Source organism: Antedon mediterranea, chromosome 7 (genome assembly GCF_964355755.1).
Source record: "Antedon mediterranea chromosome 7, ecAntMedi1.1, whole genome shotgun sequence".
NCBI classification, from domain to species: Eukaryota; Metazoa; Echinodermata; class Crinoidea; order Comatulida; family Antedonidae; genus Antedon; species Antedon mediterranea.
Window position 1 is genome coordinate 14,557,568 of NC_092676.1, and position 26,587 is coordinate 14,584,154.

The following is a 26,587-nucleotide window of genomic DNA, read 5'->3' on the forward strand; positions in this document are numbered from 1 at the left end:
TTATTTTATATATTATATCAACATTGGCAATATCAATAAAATATGTTATTAAATGGTAGTTCAAATTTTAATTAATACCCAAAATATATATATATATATATTTCCTTAATACTGTATAAACAACATTATTGATTTGGATGGAGGTGAGACCATGGAGGTATACCTCCATGGTGAGACGTTTTGGCCTGGGTCCTACTAAACACCAAACGAGACTCAGAATGTTGCAAATACCGCCGCAAATACCTACCAAACGAGAGTAGATAATTGTTAATTAATTATAAAAACCCATTTTATAGCAAAAATCATCGGAATTTATGTTAAAAACGATGAATTTAGCAACAAAAACTAAAAACCAAACGAGAGTATCTATGGCACGCCCATAGTGCCTTTAATAAGAGAACAATGAGTATTGAACAACAGCAGATCGTTATCATTTCTGTTGCTATCATAGGTTATACTACAGTACTGTATATATATATAAATTTAGGGAACACAATTAATTAGGCCTACCTGCCATTCCTAGGACAAGGTTCTACCGTACGTAATTAGGCCACACCAAAGATTAGGCTACTACACTGTCTTTGATTACACCACCCTTAAAAAAACACAAGCTTGATTTGCTGAGAACCTATTACCTTAATACAGCATTGGAAGACCATGCACACAATCACACATCAAAGAATATCACCAAATCACATACAAAACTTAAGAATGTCAAAGTTCAAGGTCTGTTCAGAAGTACAGTAGTAGGAGGCGACGGTTCGGGACTTTGCCTACCACCACCGCCGTAGACAGGTCGATGAGCACGGAGTGACTTTATTTTTCATTCTCACTATAAGATGAATTATTTCTTCATCTTTATCGTTTCAAATTAATTAATATTCAGTAGGCCTATATCACCGGGCGCGGTTTAAAATGTGTTCTGTGCCTGACTTTATAAAATGTGGCTCAGTCTCAGTGTTTACATTTTTTGTGAGCATTCATATATGCACAGGCACGACAGAGGGAACATTTGAACGAAGCCATTTATCGTTTAGCAAAAAATAAATGTAATAAAGATAGAATGAAATATCGCTTTTGATACGACCCTTTTTTCAATGATGATCATTTTTCAAAGAAAAAATTCCATCTTCGATGCTCTTGGGATCTATTTATCCCCCTATTAAGTAATTGAACTGTGCCAGCCTTAACCCCTAACCTACCTTATTCTATAATACTAAATATTTATATTGTCGTTTTTAGTAGCTTTTTAAATATTTGGACCGGTTACCAGTAAAACAATACGATAGTTTATGGTAACAAGGTAAAAATCTAAACAAATATGATTGTATTTTATTGAAGTTTTCTTGAATATTTATGTTTATTCAAAACCAACACTTTATAGATGGAGCATTGTGGGATTTTTTAGTACAGAGCTTATTCGAAAATCGGTTCATTAGTGTGGCGCTGCAAGCAATGGTTTAATCTAAAATATAGTAGGGTAGGTTGATTCTACCGAAACAGATCAGATAACAGATGCTACATTACTATAGAATAAATTTCAATTACAACACTTCTTTGCATTTGTTAATTGTATTTATGAAAGGAATTAGTGTAGGTCCTATTCGATAAATTAACCTCTTATTGGTACTTATGAATTAATGTTTGCCATTGAATTACCCTAAAATGCATTGGTATAATCTAATTTCATTGAATGAGGGTTAGTAAAACATGCGAAAAGAGATGGCTATCATCCAAGGACGACAATATTAAGAATTTGTTCAAAACAACGAAAATGACGGTAAGTTTCTTCCGGAAAATATCATTCTATATACAACGAGTACTTCACCTATTTTCCCGTAAAAGTTGAAATATACATGTAATATCGGTCTTGCGATATCCTCCTTATTATGTGAAACATATAATAGAGCTTTCCGTGTATTAGACGTAGAAGCAAAATACTGGGTTTTGACTCTTTGAGGAGCCAGCAGTGGTCTTCTTATCAATTGTAAACAAACATACTTATTTTAAAGTACATTACCTCCATTCTCCAATGTTTGGTTTGGTAGGAAGATGGTTTATAATGTTGCAAATTTATGTCATGAAAAATATGTAAACAGTTATGTACCAAATTTGCTCATATATAGTAATAGTATAGTTTTTATTTATACGGTCTAGACTCTATTAATGACAAAAATAATATTTATCTTCCATCCATTTGGCTTTATTTTCAAATGCCAACTGTTGTATTGTATGTCTTTAATCCTGAAAGAGAAGAAATATTTGTTACCACAACTTGTATTAATTGATACTAGACTGACTACACGTCAAATATTCTGTGGTAGAACTTGTTTTTTAGTCACGAGAACGATGTAAACAAGTTACACCCTCTGTTGGCCGCTTGGCGAATGCACGAAATAAACGAAAGTTTTCGATGTAATTGAAATTATGTTTTCTAGTAATTTATTTTATATATTACATCAATATCAATGCCAATATCAATATACGGATTGTTAAACACATTTAAAAACTTGATTTACCAAAAAAAAATAATTACAACATGAACGATTTGATAGAAGTTCGACCGGCCATACTTGACCTATCTGAATGGTATAGATAATATAGCTCGAGTGAGAGAGTTGGATTAATTGTAAACAATTAACAGTAGACAATCGGGACCACACGTGCGGACGACGATCGGACCTTGTAAATATGTACAGCCGATTTTGTAGAACATTTTAGGTTTAGATTATTTAGGAGTTGAGTTGATAGGATTAGGTTCAGTTTTGTTATTTATGAGCCAATTGTAGGATGACAATGGAGAATTGTAAATTAGACCATGGTTTGAAAAACACAAAAAACCTTTGTAATGCTTCGGCTGGCCTAACTACAGTAGCGTGGCCGATACACAACGCGCCAAGCCATCGCTCTACAGTATGCGCTACTGTGATGCGCGGGGTATGTTGATGTTTGTAACCAGATTAGTTACTTTCAAATAGTAATATATTTACGGTCCAGACCGAATATAGTGTCCATATTGATAAGTATAAACCAACCAAACATGTACCAGAGATCTCCGTGTTTGGTAGTCAAGTGTTGTGTTTCCAAATACGAAGATCTCTGTGTTTGGCAGTTAAAGTGTTAAGTCTACTTCATTTGTAGCGTGACCAGAAAGCGCTAGGGCCCCTAAACATTCCATTGCGTGGTTAATTTCCGCATCTCCCGTAAAACTAAACCTACTCTGTTTCACAGTGTCTTAGATGATTAATAACATTTTAAAGTATACTGTTTAAAAAAATAAATTCTTTTTAGGACTGGAAAAAATAATACAGAAAGAAAACAATCAAGAAAGAACAATTTAAATTTTATAAAAAAACTGTAAAAAAATTAAAATATTTATAAAGATGGTATTTATAGAAGTAAAACAAAAATAAATAAATTGTCAATAGAAAAAAGTATTATAAGTGTGAATGTTACCTCTCTATTGTTAAAAAACAATGTACAAAATGAAGCTCAACAAAAGTCCTGGGTCTGATGGCCTAAGAGTTTTATTGTCATTTTTGGGAGCATAAGAATACTATATGCAATGCCCTAAACTACTGTTATACAGGTACAGTACAAATAACAGATTGTGCAATACACAAAGGCGCGGAAAAATCAATCTATTATTTAAAAGTGGCGAAAGAGAACAACTTAATAATTGCAGATCAATTGCCCTTTTAAATGTAGATTATAAAATAATGGCCCATGTTCTTGCAAATAGGTTACAAACAGTTGGATCAATTATTGACTTTGACCAAAAAGGTTACGTCACTGGGAGATTCGGCGGTGAAAATGTACATCTGGTAAATGATATTCTTTTTTATTCGAATGAATATTATAAACCTGGAGCCAATCGTCTTCTTAGACTTTTCAAAAGCATTTTATTCAATTGACAGAAATCTAATCATTAAGGTGTTAGCAAAATTTCATTTTGGTGATTCTTTTTTAAAATGGATAAACACACTATATACAGAATGTGTAGTTAATATTGATGGATGGCTTTCCCAACACACAAAATGGAGTGTGGTGTATTAGGCAGGGCTGTCCGTTGTCTGCCTTATTGTTCATATTGGTTGTAGAAATTATGGCCATAAAAGAGAAAATCCTTTGTGCAAAGATTTTACTCAAATTTCAAAAAATGAAAACCAAAAAAATTTTGTAAAGTTGGCACAATTGGCTGACGACACGGTCATTTTTTTTACTGTTTCTTTGATGAAATTGAAGCCTTTTGTAATATTTCTGGTTTAAAGTTAAACAAAAGTAAAATCAAAGGCATGTTGATATGCTCGAATTGGAATAAAAATTGCAAACCTTTGAATATCACCTGGACAATAGAACCTGTTAAATTTCTTTGAATATATGTAGGATACTGTATGATGAAAAACGGTGTGAAAAAAAGAACTGGTATGAAAAGATTACACATTTAGAAAACACCGGCGTACATCTCTGGGAAAGAAGATTTTATTTTTCTTTGGAAAAATAATTGTAATAAAAACATGATCAATATCTAAACTGATATATAATGCAAGTATTATAGATGTACCGAAACATCTAATTCCTAAAATAGACAAAATAATTGTACAGATTCTTATTATGGCATCGGAAAAGTGAAAAGATAAAGAGAGCTCTACCCTCATACAAAGAGTAGAAGAGGGAGGACTGAATATGATTGATTTTCAATCAACTGTAAACGCTTTAAAATTAACTTGGGTTAAAAGTCCAGACACTGGAGGAATTTTCCTCAATATTTTTAGCATACGGCGCACCGTCGTACATTACCATTTTGTAGGCCTAGGCCGGCGCTACTGCACTTTCGCACGTCTTGAGCATACCTAATTTAAAAACATTCCCCCGCTTCGCGGCGGTGACGGTGAGTCACCGTGAAGTCTTAGGACACTGCCTGGTGGGTACGGAAGCCATCAGAAAAACATGACCAGCCAAGCATAAAAAAACAAAATAACATAGCGGTCAGGGGATTTCAGAAAACTGTTTATGTCAAATGTTTCTTATTGAAATGATACTTTATGAATGCTGTATGATTAAAAACAATGTGAAGAATTGTTTTGATCATTATTATAAAATAGAAGGAAAATTATTTTTTAAAATCATACTGTGATTTAGGCATGGCTCTCTCTCTAAATGCCTTCAAAAACGTTCAGGGAACAGTGTATAGACTTATTGACATAGATAAATTGATTGAAACGTTCTTACCATTATTTCAACAATTTTGGCTAGAAACCGATTCATTTGGCTTAAATAAAAAAAATTGGACTTTACCCATTTTGGCTATAGATAAACTGATTTGACTAAAAAAATTTTTAATGACTTTTGCCAAATGGCTAAACAAAATGAAATGTTAGTGCTACCCCAGGCAAGGAGTGATTGATGTGTTAATTGTGTTATTAGATATTGTTGTCCAACCGGTATGGATACGATTCAACAAATATTTTCCTGAAATCCAAAACATTATTATTGGAACGGCAAATAAAGTTGTAAATGAACTATTGTCGTTATTTACTTTCTGTATTTATAAAATGTGTTTACAAAATAAAATTGATAAACAAACATGATGTACAATTAATTTGGAAGTTATTCTCTCTTGAAGTTAAATATCTTGAAAATTAATAACGAATATTCATGTAATTTAACTAAAGCCGAGATCAAAGAAGTATGTAGTCTGTAGTCGAGAGCGAAATATATGTGGTCCATTAACAGTGTTCTCCCCATGATTCTCATAAAGCGTCACACTTCCGCCACCCGGGGTGGGGGAGGGGGAAATGGCGACACTAAGTACTTGAGAGGAAGCGATTTTTGGTAATTTACACCCTAGATGGCCGGAAATGGTACTCTCGCACATAACATTTATGTTGAATGACACCTCTAGTTTGGCCGGAAATAACACTTATAGCGCGCTAGCAAACAGCAAAACGATCGTAGCCTACTTTTCCGCCGGTAAACATACGCGAAGAAATATTTTTTGCTTTCATTACGCACGTCAGGGGAAGTCCTCAATGAAAAAAAAATAGGCCTAAGCCTACTCATCAGTAGGACTAACTCTAGTTGGTCGGAAACGAAACTTTATAGCGCACTAGCAAACAGTAAAACCATCGTAGCATACTTTTTCCGCCAGTAAACATACGCGATAAAAAAATGTTTTTGCGTTCAATACGAACGTCAAGGGGAATTCCCCGATGAAATAAAACTAGGCCTACTCATCAGTAGGACTAACTCTAGTTGGCCGGAAACGAAACTTTATAGCGCACTAGCAAACAGTAAAACCATCGTAGCATACTTTTTCCGCCAGTAAACATACGCGATAAAAAAATGTTTTTGCGTTCAATACGAACGTCACAAGGGGAATTCCCCGATGAAATAAAACTAGGCCTACTCATCAGTAGGACAACTCTGTAGTTGGCCGGAAAGGACACTTCATAGCGCGCTAGCAAACATCACGATCGTAACCTACTTTTTCCGCCGGTAAACAGACGCGATAAGAAACATTTTTTGCGTTCATTACGAACGTCAAGGGGAATTCTCTGATGAAATAAAAAATGCCTACTCATCAGTAGAACAACTCTGTAGTTGGCCGGAAAGGACACTTCATAGCGCGCTAGCAAACAACTCGATCGGAGCCTACTTTTCCGCAGGTAAACATGCGCAATAAATGAAAAAATATGCCTACTCATCAGTAGGCAACTGTAGTTGGCCGGAAACGACACTTCATAGCGCGTTAGCAAACATTAAAACGATTGTACAGTACAGGACAGAATTATTGCAAAAATCCCAACGCATTCAACACGTTGTCGTTGCGTTGTGTTTGCGTTGCGTTGAACGGCTTTCAACGTTTAGTTGTTTATTCAACGAAAGTCATTATCAGCATGTCAAGTAAACAATTAGTTATTTCAACGCTAGCTGCTGCAGCACTAGACTGGCCGATTACACGCCTGAACGATCAGTAACAACAACAGGCAAAATACCTATCGGCAGTCACTACCAGATATTTAACAGTTAACACTGTACTGTAGGCCTTCCGGGGGAAAACACGACCTCACGTCGTAAAATCAAACAACGTGGAAATTATTGACATCAACACACGAGGCCGCCACCCTGGTTTCCTCAAGAAAAACATCACGTGTGTTATGACGTATTTAACGATCGTTAATGACGACGAAGTAATTAATTTTATTTAGGCCTACATTTTTTAGCTGTTCGAGATTCAAGAGATAAAGTTAAAATATTGTTTCTCTATTTTGGTTTTTATTTTATAATTGTCCCATTGTTTGTTGTAATGTAATTTGAAAGAACTAAAAAATTTGACGTGTCCGACACCCATGAACCAATTTAAATCTTTATAAATCGAACAACATTACATTTTTAAGTACAAAAAGCGTTTTGAATACGTTAACAATTGAGCGTGTTGAATGTGTTGAACCCGTTGACCGTTCATTGACGACGTTAAACAATTGAATCCCATAGCGTTGAACGCGTTGAAAACGTTGCGCGTTTTGAAAAGCATCACACTGTAAACTGATTAAAATGTTGGCTGTTCGCTTGCATATTCTCGCAACTCCCATCCCATTCATACAGTTTCAGGAGGAGGCCAATATAATTATATTAAGAAACAAAACAATAGTATGTTAAAGAGAAAACGCCTAAACCTCGCCTGTAATAATATATTGTCTTGCATCAGAATAAAGTGGTTCTTTATTCTGAATTGTTTGGTTATTCAAATATTTGTGGGTTACACCTTGGCGTGAATAATATGGTATGGCACAGGTTTTGATTTTAAAGAAAACGCCTAACATTGCCTATTGTCATCAAATTGGTCATTCCTATTTCTTGGTTATTATATTTAACGCTTTTCTCTGCATGGGTTACGTTAGGCATCACAATAATTAATTTATAATATAATACATGATAATGATATATTTATGGATAACAATAAAACTAAACGATTTTTTCCCTTTTAATTACGCGTTATTTCATAATGAATGAACTCTTCACCTTTCGATCAGTTCGTCCCTCACGTCACGAAAAGCATGCGTGAAAAAGACGACGACCATGCTGGATCGTTATGTTGGTGGTGTATTGTTGCCTTCCATGGCGGCGGGTGTAGGCTACGTTGTTTTTATAAATAATCGAGAAAAATGTAGTACAGTACTGCGAAGTTTTTAGTTTGGAAATAATTAATTACGATGTGACCTAGCCTCCAAGATTCACCGCCGCCTTAACTTTGGTATTTAATACTCCAGTTAATATAGGCACACAGTAATTGAGGACATGACCACTACTTTTAACTGCGATGGCAGACGCGGCTCATATACACACGGGGCCTACTCGTTAGTAGTAGGCCTAGCCTAGTGTAATATATTAAGCTAGGTTTCCGCGGAAAAATACACATTATGTTTGTTTTCTTAAATATTTGTAATACTGTATTTTATACTATTACTACTACTACTAATACACACTGGCAATCTGTAAATACCATACGAATCCGATTGTTCGTTATTTCAACGCAAACTCAACGCAACACATTGTGTTGGTTGAATAAACAGTTCAACGAACTCAACACTTTCAACGCCAACGGACAACGCAGTTTCAACGCGTTGTCAACACTTTAACAATGCGTTGAATGCGTTCAAAATCTGCAATAATTCTGTCCGGTACTGTAGCATACTTTTTCCGCCAGTAAACATACACGATAAAAAAATTGATTGGTTGTGGTTGATATTTTTAATCGTCACGGATAAGGTTTTAAGCGGTACCTTGACGCTTTAAAGGGCTGGGGAGAACACTGATTACATAATTATACTGTACTGTAGTACGTCTTCAAGCTTGAGCGGGAGTCAAACGATACTTTCTATTCGTAAAAAACTTTTCTTTTTGCCGTTTTCATACAGTACACAGTACGTCTTGCAGCTTGAGAGGAAGTCGAGCGTTATTTTTGTAAACAAAAATGAACAGTAAGATCCTATCAGCATCCCTTTTTTATTAGACCTAGTCTAGTTTTACTTTATTTATTAGAAGTGTAGCTAATTCGCCTCAAAGTCATTGTTGAAAATTTATATTTATATTTTTGTTATTCGGTGGTTTTTATTGTGGTAAAAATTCTAGGGCACTATGGCAATTAGTAGTGGCCATGGTTGTTGTTAAATTTCAAAGGCATTGAGGCCAATTGAAAGGGCACCGAAGGCACTGGTAAAATTTGAGGCCTGTGTGGATTTGTTTCTTTAGCCGGCCTTACTTAAAAACGTGAAGTTGTGGTATGTCAACAACATCGCGTTTCATTTCACGTGACTCAGAAATCTAGGTTGTATTAATTCTCTATCGGTAGTCCTTTTGAGCAATCAACTGAACGTTCTGTTACTATATTTAAAATTCATCAGTGGAAAATTAAATGAAGTTGAATATATCGGCGGAAACAGAATAATTTAGAGTGGGCTGATTGGTACGTTTAAACGCTGGGCGCAGAACCTTGAAATTAGCTTTAGAGTAGGCGGAAGCCTTTTAGGCACAATTACATCATTCACTGAGATCTATGACCGCGCTGAAATATATAATTACCTGTTTCACCATATATTTTTTGTACATTAAATAAAATAAGGTTTTTTTTCAAAATGTTACTATGGAACCAACATCGAAGCGGTTAAAGCAATCTAATTTATCACCTGGGGTTTTTTTTGGAAAGCACTGACAGCCTATACAACAGCTCCAGGTAAATATAATTATATGAGCTTATTTTATGATGGTGATAGGCCTACTGCATACTAGGTCTACTAGTTAGGCCTAGGCTAAGCCTAGCCTATTTTTTTAAATTTATGAAAAGGTGTTTAGTTGGACGGAAGAAGTGGTAATTTACATATTAATAATGATTGATAGATTATTAATTTTTGTTAATATTAATATTAATTAGGCCTAACTAGTAATAATTTAGGAACTTAATTCACATTCTAATTCTCTGCCAGAGTGGCACTCTGAAATTAAAAATGTATCATCATTCAATAATGTATTAATAGTAAAATTCTTGCCCATTATTTTTTTCAGATGTAGAGATTAATAATGATGATTATTCTGCTACTGTAGTACTACTGCTAGCACCAACAATAACAATCTTGAATTTACAAACGATGCCTATACGTCGACATGTGAAGATACTCCATTGACCACCATTGTACATGAAGAAGCTACCTGCAATGATCGAGCCATAACCATTTTTGATAACACATGTCAAGGATACATCGGACGAGGAACGCTTTAGGGTTGTGACAAAGGTCAGACAGGTACAACATAGAATTTATTCATTTAAACTATACAAAGATGTACGTATTTGGTGTTATTGGTAGATTTTATTTATACTGTATACCATGTTATGATTACCAAAGCGTAATATTTTGCTATAAAATAATCCCTAATCTACTACCTAGCTAATGTTTTTAGTAGTACGAGAATAAATATTTCTTTTACATAGCAATAACACGGTCAAATGGATAAATCTGCAAAACAGAAGCTACCCTCAACAAGATATGCACATTTACCGACTACATATTTAAGGGAAATAAGCCATGTATTCAACAATTAGACTAGAATTTTGTTTTAGTAAGGAGAATGAAGATGGTAGAGCTGGAACCTGTAAAAAGAGAAAAAACCAAAGTGAGAAGAAGCAGATCAGCTGTACATACTATGTAGAGGGAGTGAAGGTATGCCAACAGTCATTTGAGTTTGTTCATTGGTAGAAACTTAACATTCTATTATTAATACTGTTTGTGCATTCCAGGGTTCTCACCAGCATATCATTCATTCATTCATCTTTTATTTCGGAAAAAAAATTTCTCCATAGCTCAATAACAAATTAGTGTACATTTTTAAAAATATAAAGGAAACAAAAATATATAGATATATAAAAAAAACATAGTCACGTGGTGAAAACAACAGCTTCATCCATCTACCATGTAGATAGGATGAAGGAAAAGCAAATTCATAAATACATTTTGTGACAATATTGCCTGTCCTCCCCAACCTGCACAACATGCCAAACACCACCTTACGTTGTAGTTCGTAGAACGAGCAGTGTGGTTTTCTACAAACATGGTTCTGGCACTGCATGACCTAGGTTTATTAAGGAGCAGGCATATAGCATTGTTGAAGCACACATTTAGTGCTTTCATAGATTTTACATTAAAATTTGCCCACAGAGAAGCACAGTATAAGTTATTACAATATGTTTTAAGTGATAGTCGTCATATGACTGAAAAAACGTGACGAAGATCGTGTTTCTAGATTTTGTGTCACATGACAGGACCATGACGAGGACCTTGGCATTCAGATAACTTTCTATGTGATGAATATTCTGCCCAAAAAAAGTATAATGGTACTAGAAATAAATGACTAGCCTGGGATGTACAGCATCAATTCCATACATGTTTGTATGCTGTTTGGAACTTGGTTGTTGTGATTCCCCATGCCTTCACTTCTTATCTCTACCACTTCTATTAGAAGATTGATAATTTTATGAATTTGGGTTTTTTTTTTACAATTTTTTAGTATATCTGGACATCAACTCACAGGCTTCAAACATTTCAACATGGAGGGTGTATCACAGCCACGTAAAAATTTGGGTGGTAGGAAATCTGGTTAGATTGGTCTTAACCGATGCAAACATGTGGCAACATTCATCGAAAACTATGGCAGCAGCCACGGTATGCCTTTGCTTGGAAAGACTAACGGTGTTCGAAAAACAGGAAACTAGCCAAATATACTATCAACCTCTAAATCCAAGGTGTCATTGTTTAGAAAGTATGTGTTACAAATGGAAGTAAATCGTAGAAGGGTCATTATTAAAGGTAAGCATTGGTTGTAATTTTGATCTTGCAGCATGATGATTTTGCAGGGATGTTGATGGATGTCAACAGGTTAAGGGCCTGTGTCAAAATTATATTACTCTGTGTAACATGGTGCACCGCGGTTAATGTTATTCCGTGTATTACAATTCGTTAATGAGGTGGGTGTAACCATGTTCATTGAAGAGTTGAGTTCTAACGCTACTAACGTTTTGCATCATGCATATTCATGAGGTATTTACTGAATCGTTTACTGAATAATAAAAAACAGCACACACGGTAAACGGTTTGTACATTTTGTAATACATTACGTGTGTTTCCGCTGAACTGAACGTGATGTTGTGCGTCTTGAAAAGCCCGGTCGAAGCAAGCAATTGGTCAGTCCATTTTTATGTCATAATATTTATAACCATCATCTCTCAACATTCTCTCGATCTCGCGCTCAGCAGTAACTTTGACATCAGACACTCTGTATATTCGATCGATTTAAACATAGTCAATAGAAGTAAAATGACCAAAAAATAATAATAATAATTATTAGCGCCATCTTGTTCATCCTGTTAGCTTAGTCAACAACGTCATGCATGTATACCGCCAACGACATCGTGCTATATTTAGACTAGGTTTGCCCACTGTCTGGTCATGGTCTGTGTGAGAGCATGCAGCTTGTTTTTGAACGTCTAAACAATTGTATAAATAATAGTAACAGTAGAATGTAATAAATTAGGCAGGATATTTATTGTTTAAACGCTTGTATTAACTCTAAAAATCAACAGAGCGTGTCTCCTGTTTCTGCTGTACTACTCATGAATATTCATTTGCTTACTTATGAATAATCAATTTGCCAACGTAATTAATGAAATCCACAAGTTTATGTGTAAACGAACATCTGTTAGGTGTGTTAGTGCGTTAACCGCGGTAAACTTTGTGTTTACTGCGTTACACGGAGTAATATAATTTTGACACATCACCTAAGGTTGAATAGGGCCAAAAACATTATTTTGAGGTGTCCTGGGGTTTTTTGGAGGGTTGAAATTTGACTTTGAGAGTTTAGAATAACATTTATGCTGATTTTTATTCAATATTTAATTAGAAATGTTGCTATTATTTTATCTTGCAGGATGACTGTTGAGAGTAGTGAAGCGTACTACTTTACAGAAAATCTGGCGAGATTTTAGGGTAATGCATCCAATAATGGATCTGTGCTGGGTTTATGTGCAGCATAACACATCCTCTACCACAGTGCAAATGTCTTTGTTGCTAAAAAGCAAGAGCGGTGAGTCTTTTAATTTATTAGATAATGACTTTAATAATGAAGCTAAGCACAATGTGCATCACTGATGGTATATACATACACAATCATTATTATGCTACAACCATTAAAGTGCATGAGCACTCCCTTAATTGACAGGGCACATGTTGCTGGATAAGATGAACATTGTCATTTTTGTTGTCAACTCGATAGAAATTAACAACAACCAAGATTATTTGTACTAATTAATACAATCTTTTATGTTACAGTATAACCAACTATGTGGCACATCTAAAACATGTGGAGGAAGAGCCTTTTACAGAACCAATGTAGCAATGGCCAAGACTAGCCTTCAAGGTCAAATATTTGGTGAACATATACCCTGGAGTCCGGATATAACGAGTCATTACAGTTTGATTTCACCCAACAGATTCTATATCCTAGTGACTCTCTGCAGCCAGGGCTCATATATTTCAAAACGCAATGGAAGTGCGGCTTATTTGGAATACCTGCTGAAGGCCTTACAAAGCGGGTAAATTATTTGATTGATGAGAGGCACAAAAGTTCAAAAGGATCAATTGCAGTTATTTCTTATATTCATGATTTTCTGGATAAATATGGTATATAGGAAAAGTGTTTGTAAATTGCACAGGCCAGAATAAAAACAACTATTTGCTCTGGTATTGTTTATGGAGATGCATACATGGGCTGTATGAAGACAGTATTCACTTCATGGTAGATGGATTCTTCGGTCTGTTAAAACAACGGTTTTCCAAGACCTTAGTTTCTTCATTGTTGTGCAAATCATTGTCTGCTGGAGTGAATTGGAAATGAACAAGGAGAGGTCTATGTCAAAAATGTTGACAGGCAAAGCTTTCTCACACCCTATTTCAAGAAGATGGTAGGAATTAAAAAAATGCAGCATCTTCATTTTAGCAAAGAGTATCCAGGTGTTGTGTTTTTCAAAGAATATGTCAACAGTCCAGAAGAGCAAATTAACCTCCTAAAGAACCCTGTAATAATGCCACCTAAAGTGCTTCCAGCAGCTGTACCATCCCCAGGTCTTCCTTTGAAACGCCAGTGGTACCGATTGATTATGTCCGAGAATTCCGCAAGGACACTTTTAAGGACACAGTATGCCCACAACCTGCTTTACCATGACAAACGGTTAATTAAAGCATTTAAGTGCAATTTCTTCAGATTAATTCTAAATATTTGCAATCAATAAAAGATGTATTGTCCCTTTGACTAATTCCAAAAAAAAAAAGAAAAAAAGATTTCTTCTTGTCAGGAAAATGCAACAAAAGGAATGACTGTTTTAACTGTATATATGAACTGTTTTATAAGTTGTTTTGTGACTGTGTAATTTGGTAGTAGTCACTCTCATACTGTAGGCCTACATTTAAAAGTATCACATCCAAATGCCAACTTCAAGTCAATGGCTACCAGATGTCTCTGTGAGACGGTTATTTGAACCAGTACCAGTACCAGTTGTCCCGAATGTTCTTCCGAACATCCAAGCATTAGCAAGAGAACTATATTGATGCCGGACTGTTGATATGGGAAAAAAACTTGTGGAAAAGAGATGTCCCTGACAGTCCCAGAATAGTTGCTGACAAGAATTTTTTTTGAAAATTTTCATATGATTCTTCAACTGGTTGGCACCAATATTTAGTACCTTGCGCCATATGAAAACGTAGAAACTCTATGGCCAATGAGAGGCTTAACGGCTTAGCACTAATGAATATTCATTACAGGATTCCAGTCGATATCCCATATATAATTGTAAGGTTTTTTTGTCAAAATGACAGGTGAATGCAATTTGTTGATATTTTGGCCAGTAAGGTTGTGGCTCTATGTTTACATAACAGAGTTCTTAAAGACACTTTCACTCAGATTGTTTGATCTATTTCAATTAGGTCACAAACTGAATTTTATGTAAAATAATGTAAAATAAGAATTTTTTTATATTTTCTAATTGCATTATTTTTGTCTCACAAATATAAATTGTATACAGTAGTTGTATTCTGATCGGGTATGAAGCATTTCACATACACACAGAGCCAAAATGGACTTGCACAGTGTACCATGGAATCGTAACTGAGAGTGAATTATTATAATAACCGGCCAAGGCTGACAGCAAGAACAAAGTCATTATTTATTGAACGTCTACATGCATCCCAATAATACTGTATTTATCAGTAAATTTTTTTAGAATCTCTTCTCCCAGATGTGCTTTGAGGTTTGTAATTTGAACATGACCCGTCCTAGTTTACAAATTATTAAAAATGTCAGCCTCTAGAACTATAGTTACCGCTCTGATATAGCTTCTGAATGAGTATGTCCTCTTGGGACATAGCTGGCTAAAGCCGCGGGCACGAAAAAAGAAAGCATTTAAAAACTGAAACTGCTCAAAGGCTAGACGTGATTTCATTAAATTAAGACAAAAGTACAATTCAGAAAGTATCTATCTGAGGATCATACACACATGGATATAAAAACATGGGGCAAATTAATGATGAATGGAGTGCTCCATCGCTATTTCCATTTAAAAAAAACAATATCCTACTTGTATTCTATTATTTTAACATTTATTTAAACAGTCCATATTATGCCACAGTACTAAGTGTAATATTTCATCAAAACAGGCATGATGCAATTTTAAAACGAAACATCGTTTATTACATAGCCTGTAAACAAAACATAGTTCAGACAGTAGAGTAGTAGTAGGATCCGTGCGCAATACACATTAAAGTTCAAAATTGACCGTTTTTAAATGGGCACGTGAATCATAATTAAAGAACTATCTTTGATTTGTATGTATTTTTGCGATTAAAGGATATCTTTTTAATAATTAATCATAAATATATCTGAAGAAAGAACACTGATTAATTTTAAAATGTCGAGCAGCGTTTTTTGTAAGAAATATTTCTTGTTCATTTAACTTGTATTTTCAGGATTTTTCACAATTTGACAATGATTTCAATGTCAGAAAATAGTATCCACATTGTTTTAAAGTTAAAAAGTATTAAAGCAAATAGTCATAGACCAATACCTAAAAAGTTTGTAACCCAAAATAATTGTATTCTTCTGGGCTGAATTTTTATGTGCTCAGAAATCGATTGAAACGATCTATAAATTACTCAAGAGCCGAGCCGACCAGGGGCCCTTGGCATCCCCTTTGTGAAATAACATGTTTGTTATTCAGTTTGATAACAAATTGGCGTCCCTCATAAGCTGTACATTTACAGCATGGATTTTAATGAATTGACGGATATGTAAGTTATATCGATTATCAAAGAGATGCATGTAAAAACCACTGCTTATAGCCATATATTAATAATATATATATATATATAATAATAATGTTTATTGTAATGCCACACACGGTAACCACATACTTTGTTAAATGCATAATTTAATATTCTATAAATTAACGCTATTTTTAGTTTCTGGAGGTTTCATGAACAACATGATAATAGTAATGTAAAAATTGCATATTTTATTATTATTACCAACCAGAAAATATATATGATGTCATCATCGATACGTATCCATGTGTAAAGTTATAAGGTTTCCTGTCGGCATTAGAAGTTTGCTAGTTCACCAGTGCCTTATTCAAATTCTTATTTGTGGGAAATTTCTATTGATGTAGTTTTTGTCGGGTTTCAAAATGATTATTTATCACTTAAGAAGAATGGCATGTAAGAAATAAAACTGTTTATACTCAATACTTTCAACATGCTTCTACTCTCTACCTAAAGTACCCACATGCATTTAGCATAAGCGATAGTGATTTGCCAATTCGCCATGCTTTTTTATCTCCTCAGATCGCTCCTTTTAAATGACGAGACGATGTGGGTTAATGGAAAAACGAAAACTACATAGCTAGCATATTGATATAAGATATGCAGTTGTAATTTTTAGGTTATATTATTCTAATACATTTAGATAATTTTTGTTTCGCTAGCCAAGGAAACGTCAATAGTTTTTGCCTTTATTCCAAAAACTGTTTTTTCTTTTCAGGAAAAGGACACACTGACCTCAAACTACTAATTTCAAGTGACTAAAAGAAGTTAAAGAATGGATCAAGCAATAGGTATATATACTGTACTTTTATCCAACTTTTATCTTATTATATCTTGTCAGTGCAGCTCAGGTTTCAAAATGATTATTTACCACTTAAGAAGCACGGCATGTAAGGCCCTGTTTCTGCTGCCAAAAAAATACCTTATTTAATACAGTATTTTTTTATTACCGTATTTATACCGTTTTTTTTTTTTTGGCAGCAGAAACTGCGCTCATAAAAAAAATACCGTATTTTGTATACAGTACCGTATTTTTCCCACAAAATCTAGTTAGGCCTCACTTCTTGCTAGGCCTGCTAGCCTGGCCTGAATAGTCTAGGCAAGGCCTAGCTAATGACCACATTCTTTTTCAGTGAACATTGGCGAGACCACGGTCAAACTAAGTGAACTTAACCACAGTAGCTGAACCGGTTTATCCAACCCTAAAGTCAGATATTACATTATGTCACATACATTGCACTTTACTATTTAACATTTTTTTTCAGTTTATTTTTTGGCAAGTGAAAAATAATTTTAAATAAAAATAAGTTTAACTTTATGATTTGTACAGGTTTTTTAAAATCCCTTTTAAAAATGTATTTCATAATTCTTGTCTTAACCTGAATTGTAAGTGGCCGTGTCAAAATTATATTACTCCGTGTAAACACAGTTAAAACAATGTTTACTGTGGTTGTTCCGGATGTTCATTTATGCATAATCTTGTGGATTTCAGTAATTGTGTTAGCAAATTTATTCATGATAATAGTACAGCAGAAACAGGAGACACACTCCATTAATTTTTGGAGTTTAAACAATAAATATCTGGGCTAATTTATTCATATTCTACTGTTACTATTATTTGTTATAGCACTGTTTAGATGTTCAGAAACAAGCCTCTCATCCAGATCATGACCAGACAGTGGGCAAACCCTGTAAAGGTCTAAATATAGCGCGATGCCGTTGGTATACACACCTGACGTTGTGACTAGGCTAGCAGGATAAAAAAGACGATGCTAATATTAGCTGACAATATATTTCAGAAAAAATAGTAATTACCGTATATTTCGGTGTATAAGTCGCACTTTTGACACGCAAATTTGACCTCTAAATTAAGGGTGCGTCTTATATACCGAACATAAATGCCTCACCACACAGATTGTACATATCGTCACCTCGTTGGCTAGGCCTAGCTACAGTATACTAACGTAGGCTTCTGCCTAGTTTTCAAGGCATTTTAGCATGATGTTATACTAAATATGATGAAAAGATTTGTTTATTATGGAGCTGCTGTTTTAGGCGCTCCGATAAAATTTCATTTGTAAACGTTTACGATTGGAATAGCCTAGGCTAGTTTTTATTTATAGTTATACGCACGATCGCCGACCGCCGTACCCCCAGCGCAAGCCCTTCTTGGCAGCCACATGGTGTACGGTATTCAACTAGTATATTCTTGTACTAGTTATTAATCCAATTTAATAGAGCGCATCGGGCTAATGTTTTGTACTAGATTTTAATGTTTTTTCTTAATCAATTCTCTTTCACATGAGTTACAAACCTTTTATTTCATAATCATATAACAAAATTAGAATAACTTGAATTACTTAATTTCATCTATACAGTATATATCTGTTAATCTCATAGAAAAGTGACCCACATGATTAAAACTTATTATGGACTCATCTGACGATAACCATATGGGGCCTAGGCCTATCGGGAGACGCCTAGAGAGCATCATTGTAGTTCCCTGGGAATATTTAAAAAAACATCCCAAAAGCGACTTGAAATTAGAGCGCCGAAAACAAGTTTGGTATCAAAGTGTTTGTCAAAAGCTAAACTTTAACAAACTGACCCTTGCACAGAGTTTGAAAAAATATTTCATGCCCATAAGGCACGTTTTTGGTAAATCCTAGAAATGGGTAGGTCGGTAGGAAAAGTTTTTTTTTTTTCAGATAAAATATGTGTTGGTGGCAAAATAATAAACAATTTACACAAATGATACAAAAAGACTTTTAAACACTTTTCATATCACCCTAGGCTCACGCTAGCTATTATTGTTTCAACAAATGTTTACAAAGGTTTATTAAATATACGTACACCTAGCTTTTTGAGGCAAAAAGGCCTAGGCTCTAGCTACCATTTTTAAAACAAAAACGATCAAGATCGAAATTAACTATTTCCGTGTTTAAATGCTACATTACGCAAGTTAAAATATTATTATAGATAAAAAATATTTTATATTGTTTTATTCATACGTAATTACACTTGCCTTAAAGATATAACTTTAAAATGTAGGCCGTTATGAGCCATATTTCGCCGATTTCTTATCGCGGGGAAATCGATCGATCAAGGAGTAGGCTAGAGGCCTAGCGTGCATGCCGAAATGGATGGATTATTGCTATATAAATAACAAGTTTGAACAAAAGAGCTTACGACAATCTTAAGTAAATTTTTATTAAACGTATATAGGCCTACTTGCTTGGCGAATCCATGCCTTTTAAATAATTTAACAAGTTCGTAATCGGATCGTAGTACTTTACAGTAAAACCAAAAAACAACGCATCAAACAACCTCGTGCAATGTTTTTCTTTGCTGCAGATCAACAGAGTCCATTAATTATGAGGGTGTTTAAAAATGTGATAACTATTGAAAACCTGTCTCAACCACTGTGTAATCAAAGCGTTTATTTAATTAAAACTTGAATCCCCCAAAAATTAATAATCGCATATTCCGGTTATCACGTGATTGATTCACAGATGGTTGCACTCTTCTTTTTTACACGTCCGATGGAGGTGAAATATGTTCGCCAATTTGGCGAATAAGACAATAATTTGTCGGTTGGGCGTGGCCCTTGGAGGACATGGCCACGACTTCAATCAATTTTTTTTTCTCAATATTTTTGAATTAATTTTCAAACTCGATTCAACAATTGTTTATATATATTTGGAAGCATTTTTTTTGTGTTTAATTTTTTGACATGTTTCATGCACAACAAACTGCACATGTAAATTCGGTTTACAATGAACCTTGATATTCAACCTCATGAGCGCTTTAAGCGCTTCGGGTGAATCGGTTAAGCATAATAAATTTTGTAAATCACGGATAGCTCAGTGAGTAAATTGCTATGGCCCTTGGTAACAATTCTTAGTACATTCGAGTTCGAATCCGCGAAATGTGTAAATAATAATATTAAGTATCACCGCTCCTTAGTCGGGCGCTTGTACAGTTACAGAAAACCGGATTTCCAACTACTCTCCTGTACAATTGAAATTTTGAGTTTTTAAAGAAAAATAATTTTCACCAGTTTTGCAAATATATTTTTTGCCAATTGACAATTCCAATCGCCATTTGCGAAAACACAAATGGCTAGAGTGAGCATAAAACACAATTTTGTTTGGTTGCCTTCTGGTTCTCAGCCTATTGTTTCTGATTGCAACATCCATTACCTTATTCATCTACATCCTCTCACCCCCACCCCTAACCCCCATGAATATGAAAACATTAAACAAATGAGTTTCAAAAACTAAAATGCTTTCGCCTTTCAATTCAATTCAATTTCTTTATTGCTGCAAATGCCATCAAGGGCTAATATCCGCTTAAACATACTACATCATACAAACATAGTTATACATATTTACATTTAAAATTTAAACACATAAAAATGGTTATTATTATTTTTAATTATTGTAATTATTGTTATTATGATTACCGTTGATCTTGACAAAGTGGATTGTTTTTTGCAACTGGTTGAGAAGCACATACATGGTTATAATAATTTATCTTAAAAAATAAAATCAGTTATGCTTAAATATTTCCTTTAGATTCTCAAGGAATAAATATGGAGATAATCCAATCACAGCAACACGATGATAAACAGTTAAGCAAATTGAATGAAGACTTATGCTTGCCGTGTAAAGTATGTGGTGACAAATCCTCTGGTTTTCATTATGGTGTTATGGCATGTGAAGGTTGCAAGGTAAGCACAACTCACTACTACTAGGCAACTTTTTACAATAACTTCCCAAATTTATTTAAAACTTAAATTATAAACTTGCCATTGCCAATAAGGGAGGGACAGTAGATCAACAATTCGGCCTTATATGTCGTCTTATTCCAGTACTTTAAAACTGAACATGATGAAAATTCTACAAAGAAGATGGCCTTACAGTAGATACAGTACATTCCTTTTAGCGTGATCCCTCATCCATGATGTCATTTATACGCCATTTTGTGAATTTTCATTTTATGAGGTCATCACGCCTAAATATTTGAATAACAATCAAATAAAAGGACACTATTCTTTCTTAGATGAAACAGAAATGTTTGGAGCCCGATACAATTATGCCCCGCCCCTAAACGATTTGATTCATTAGGATTTACATTACTGGTAGAACCAAAACGGTACCATCCATAATAACACTTGACTACGACCCATGTGGACATAGTGCACGTTCACTCAAATCCAGAAGTCCATACCGTCCTGTTGGTGACTGCTTACAAACAATATAAAAAATATATTTTATTTCCTACAGGGCTTCTTCCGGCGTAGTATACAAAAAAAGATTGAGTACAAATGTCATTTTGCTGGTAACTGTCCAATAGAAAGAATCAACAGAAACCGATGCCAACACTGTAGATTTAAAAAATGCCTAGCAGTTGGCATGTCAAAAGATTGTAAGTCTTTTTAAATTGTTAAATTTTAATCTTTTCTCTGTTATTTTTGTAACCTGTTTTCCTGTCGTAGTTAGTCGACGCTATCGTCGTTGATCGTTAACAGTTTGAAAACGATCAAGTTGAAATGATAATGATAGCGAGTACCTTTTCCTGTAAATCTTTAACATTTCAATGTTTACGTAGAAGATCGCTGATTATTGTTAAAGATGGTATCGAATAATGTCAACAGTAAAACATGCTTAAGCTATCCTATTCTGTATTTTTTTTGATAACTGACAACCAAAATACATGATACATTGAATGATTGTTAAATCTTTTTAATTTACTCTCCCTCATAATTCCATCTATCCATAATCAGGATCTTTTTTTTCCCCTATCTTATTCTTGTTTCTTTCTACAAATTTTGTTTGCAGTGTATCTCTAACTCTTGTCAACATAATATTGTAACTGTTTCAGAAGATTGACCTCTAACTGTAGATATGCAAGAGACTTTGTTATACGTGACCCGATCTGGCAAAGCCCTCTCTTTGTCGGCATTTCAAAATTTATGTAATCCGCCAAAATACGTCCAAATCGACTACCCTGGCAGATTACATGTTTTTGTATTTTCAAAAAATTTCACTATTTAAGAATATGTCTAACTGATTTAATCTCCCGAAGTGAGTTTTACGACATTTTGATCGCCAGTTCGCAGCATAATATTGAAAAGTCACATCAAAATAAAGCTCATCCAAATATGGAAGTTTTAAGGTGGAGTTTAAAGAAAGAACCAATAAAAACTTTGATTAATTCTATGACACCATTTCAGAAAATTCTGTTCTTTGAAGTTTCTGGAACAGCAAACTGCGTGTGTTGCTATGGCGCATCATCGCAATAACAAATGTTATTGGTCAACGCGCTAGATGTCTTACGCTCTACGCACGGAAATCAAAATTTGTTTACATTTTTATGAGGTTATTTTCATTTTACACACAGGACCATCGTTGGAATAAAAACAATTTTAATATTCACTAAATGTAAAGTGTTCTGGAATAGCTGTAGTGTTTGTTTATCCTGTAGTAAAATAGACAAGTCAAAAACACCTTACACAAACATTGCAAATTGTATTATCTATTTTTATATGGATGTAGATAGTTTTATTAGGAAGCAACGTGCCCAAGTGTTTTTACTCCGTTAATAAACTGTTAAATGCTTTAATAATATGCAAAACGTTAATGAGTTGGGCGGTCTGTGTTCAGCAGAGCGTATCATGGTTAATACAATGAAATTGATTTACTATCTAACGCGTACAACGGAAGAACAACGTCCATTAAACTCTAACCTAATGATCGTTGTAGCAAGCTTTTATATTCGTTAAACGCTCATCGGACCCTTGTACTGACAATATCATGCCACACATTACAGAGTTCAATTCAATAATATCTAATAATATTGAAGATTGACGGCAATTGCTGTAGAAAGGGCCTTGAACTGCACATGTGGTAAACCGTCATTTCGACGGCAAAAAATTGCTGTTAAAACAACCTTAGGCCTACCCAACATTAAATTATCAGCACCTAAAATTCCACAATTTTTGTTGAACTTATAGAACATTCCTACAATATACTAATTTTTTGTTTAGCAATGCTTGACGTAAACTCCTTTTTTATTTCGTACCCCGTAGACTTAATTGACAGAAAAAAAATGTCCACATTGTAAACACGGATAAAACTCCGACTATTGTATCGGTAGTATCAGCATCGATAGCCTGTTCCTTTATGGACGATGGCATGGACCAAACAATATAGAAACCGGTCGCCGTCTATCTAGCGCTAAAATATTTACGGTAGCTGCCTCGCGAGTAGTGTTTCCAAAAACAGAGGAGGAAATTTTGGGCGATATGACGTCACGTTACACGCACCACAGTGTTTTTGGCCGGCCTCCGTGATGCTGCTGCAAGGGTGTCATGTTTATTACAAAATACTAAAAAACTGTGTAGATTTAACAATTATTTTATTAGGTAAATAAATCATTACTCTAAACTATCGCTGGCCTCAAGTGTGTCCAAAAACAGTGGATGAAACTTTGGGCGATATGACGTCAACTTATTAGCAAGCACATGGTTTTTTATCACCGCGATGCGATGTACACATGCACCACAGTGTTTTTGGCCAACCTCCGTGATGCTGCTGCAAGGGTGTCATGTTTATTACAAAATACTAAAAAAACTGTGTACATTAACAATTATTGTATCTATTTAAATGGTGTAATAGGCAAAACACTTAATATATAAAAACAATGTGCAATTGCCATCTTGCAGCACGGTGGAGTCGCTAAAAAGGGAATTTCCCTACTTGCCCTCAACCAAGCGCGAATTTACTATATAGTTCTTCATAGTGTATCCAGTGCGGTGTTCCGTTAAACGCCGAGTTAATGGACGATAGTATTGAATGACAGTATATAGAGTATAGCATCAATCGAATACCCATCATTCCCGGAGTTTACTAAGTTTTTGTGTCCGTTAAACGCCGAGCTAACGGAGGATAGTATTGAATGAGGGTATATAGAGTATAGCATCATTCCACAGGTTACAGAGTTTTTGTGTCTGTTAAACGCCGAGCTAACGGACGATAGTATTGAATGACAGCATATAGAGTATAGCATCATTCCACAGGTTACTGAGTTTTTGTGTCCGTTAAACGCCGCGCTAACGGAGGATAGTATTGAATGACAGCATAGAGTATAGCATCATTCCACAGTTTACTGAGTTTTTGTGTCCGTTAAACGCCGAGCTAACGGACGATAGTATTGAATGACAGTATATAGAGTATATGGTTATTCCACAGTTTACTGAGTTTTTGTGTCCGTTAAACGCCGAGCTAACGAACGATAGTATTGAATGACAGTATATAGAGTATAGCATCATTCCACAGTATACTCTACTGAGTTTTTGTGTTCGTTAAACGCCGAGCTAACAGACGATAGTATTAAATTACAGTATATAGAGTATAGAATCATTCCACAATCTACTGAGTTTTTGTGTCCGTTAAAGATGTATTGTCCCTTAAAAAATGAAGGTCAAAATATTCTAAATTTAAATTGGCCATATCAAAGTAATAAAGTCGAAAATTCGAGCCAAAAACAACAAGTTTACGTAAGTAACCGTTAAATTAATTTGATTACATTTCATCTAGAAAATCGTCGCGAGCGAAAGTAAACAAAGATTTCAAATCACGAGTATGCATTATGCATGATGCAAATTAGGATTGTTTACAACTCGTCACGGTTGAGAAGGTTTTTTCACACAGATCAAGAAGTTTTATGATTATGTATATAGAGTAGACAAACAAGTGCGTTGCACTATGAGATATGTTTTGATCGAAAACTTTGACTTGTCAAAGTTATTTTTTTAACAAAAAAACGTCTGTATTTCAGTTAAATGATTTTTTTTTCAAGGTCAAAGTATCGCTCAAAGTTTCGACTAATACAAGAGTATGCAAAAACATGCAATTCCTTAACCCCCCCCCCCCCCCTTCCTTTACAAAAATACCTTGGTTTTCAAAATTAGACCTGTATTTCCAGAGATATAGCTATTTGAAAATTGTTCCAGAATTGGGACCGTGGTCCAGATTTAATGGAGTGGTCCTTGACCACATATCTATCTGTATTTTCATTTTGGTACCGTAAAAATAACTTTTTGAGTAATTCTGCTGACAGACAAACAGACACAGGCAATGAATTACATATACCTCTTTGGCAGAGGTAAATAAAATAGTATGTTAAATTTGATTTTTGATTCCATTTCTTTCCGTATCCAACTTTATTTTGAACAGGATTTATAAATATTATATGCATTTTTGGTAGGTGAGTGGATTCAGTTCTGTAATGTAATGTAAATATTTATTTTCCCAATGTGTGTTGTATTTTTTAAAATTTAAACAGACTTTGCATTTGTTTCACGTAATCCATCTTAAGCTTTTATAAATACTAAATAATAATATGGATTTATATAGAACACCTACCACTCCAGAGTGCTTAAGGCGCGTACATTCTATCATGTCTGTATTGTGTGTGGAGTGCCTTGTATTCACTTTGTGGGCATGTATTAGGACACTGTTTAGCTACAATAATTGATACAATTTTAAAAATACAATTACTTATTTTCTGATCTTTTCACATTCAGATCACCTATAATTCATGAGATTGATGAATAAAATTCTAGTTTTTAAAATAATTGATAATACAGTAGAACCTTCGTTTTACGTACCCTGATTTTACGTTCCCTGGATTTTACGTACGCCTAAAATAACCGATGACGTCATCATTTTCTTACATTGAGGGCGCAATTTAACAACAACAAATCATAATAAAAATGGCTGTGTGACGAATTCTGCTGTGTGAGACAAGCTACACACGTGCATTCCCCTACAGCAGCGACTGTTTTTATTGATAGAAAATACAAGAACATGGATATTTTAATTTACACTTTATTTAAACATCGCACAGCCTGTATATACTGTACTTTTTTAGTTAGGCCTCACATCTTGCTAGGCCTGCTAGTGACCACCTGCATGCTGTACAGTAAAGTAGCCAAACACGGTAGCCTTACAGTAGCTAGGATCTCTACATATTTGGGGTCAATTTAAGGTCAACCTTGATTTTACGAATCCTGTGTTTTACGTACGCCTTTCAGTCCCGTACCGTACGTAAAATGAAGGTTCCACTGTATTGTTATTATTTTTTTACCACTGTAATCCATA

General features: G+C 34.6%; 2 protein-coding genes across 3 annotated transcripts in view; one reads left to right on the forward strand and one right to left on the reverse strand.

Moving 5' to 3' along the window:
- The window catches only part of LOC140053868 (nuclear hormone receptor E75-like), a 62,772-nt gene extending 62,046 nt beyond the window's left edge, over window positions 1–726 (reverse strand). The window contains exon 1 of the mRNA XM_072098597.1: window positions 511–726. Within this exon, the coding sequence (XP_071954698.1) occupies window positions 511–517 (7 nt within the window). The 5' untranslated portion in view covers window positions 518–726. The remainder of the gene's footprint in view (window positions 1–510) is intronic.
- A 977-nt stretch (window positions 727–1,703) lies between these two features.
- LOC140055731 (thyroid hormone receptor beta-like) overlaps window positions 1,704–26,587 on the forward strand; it is a 41,292-nt gene continuing 16,408 nt past the window's right edge. Inside the window, exons 1-4 of one of the 2 annotated variants that reach the window (XM_072101111.1) lie at window positions 1,704–1,780; window positions 17,137–17,209; window positions 20,996–21,150; window positions 21,707–21,848. In XM_072101111.1, coding sequence (XP_071957212.1) covers window positions 17,194–17,209; window positions 20,996–21,150; window positions 21,707–21,848 — 313 coding nt within the window. In that variant the 5' untranslated portion in view covers window positions 1,704–1,780; window positions 17,137–17,193. The remainder of the gene's footprint in view (window positions 1,781–17,136; window positions 17,210–20,995; window positions 21,151–21,706; window positions 21,849–26,587) is intronic. The other variant, XM_072101112.1, reaches the window with a different exon arrangement.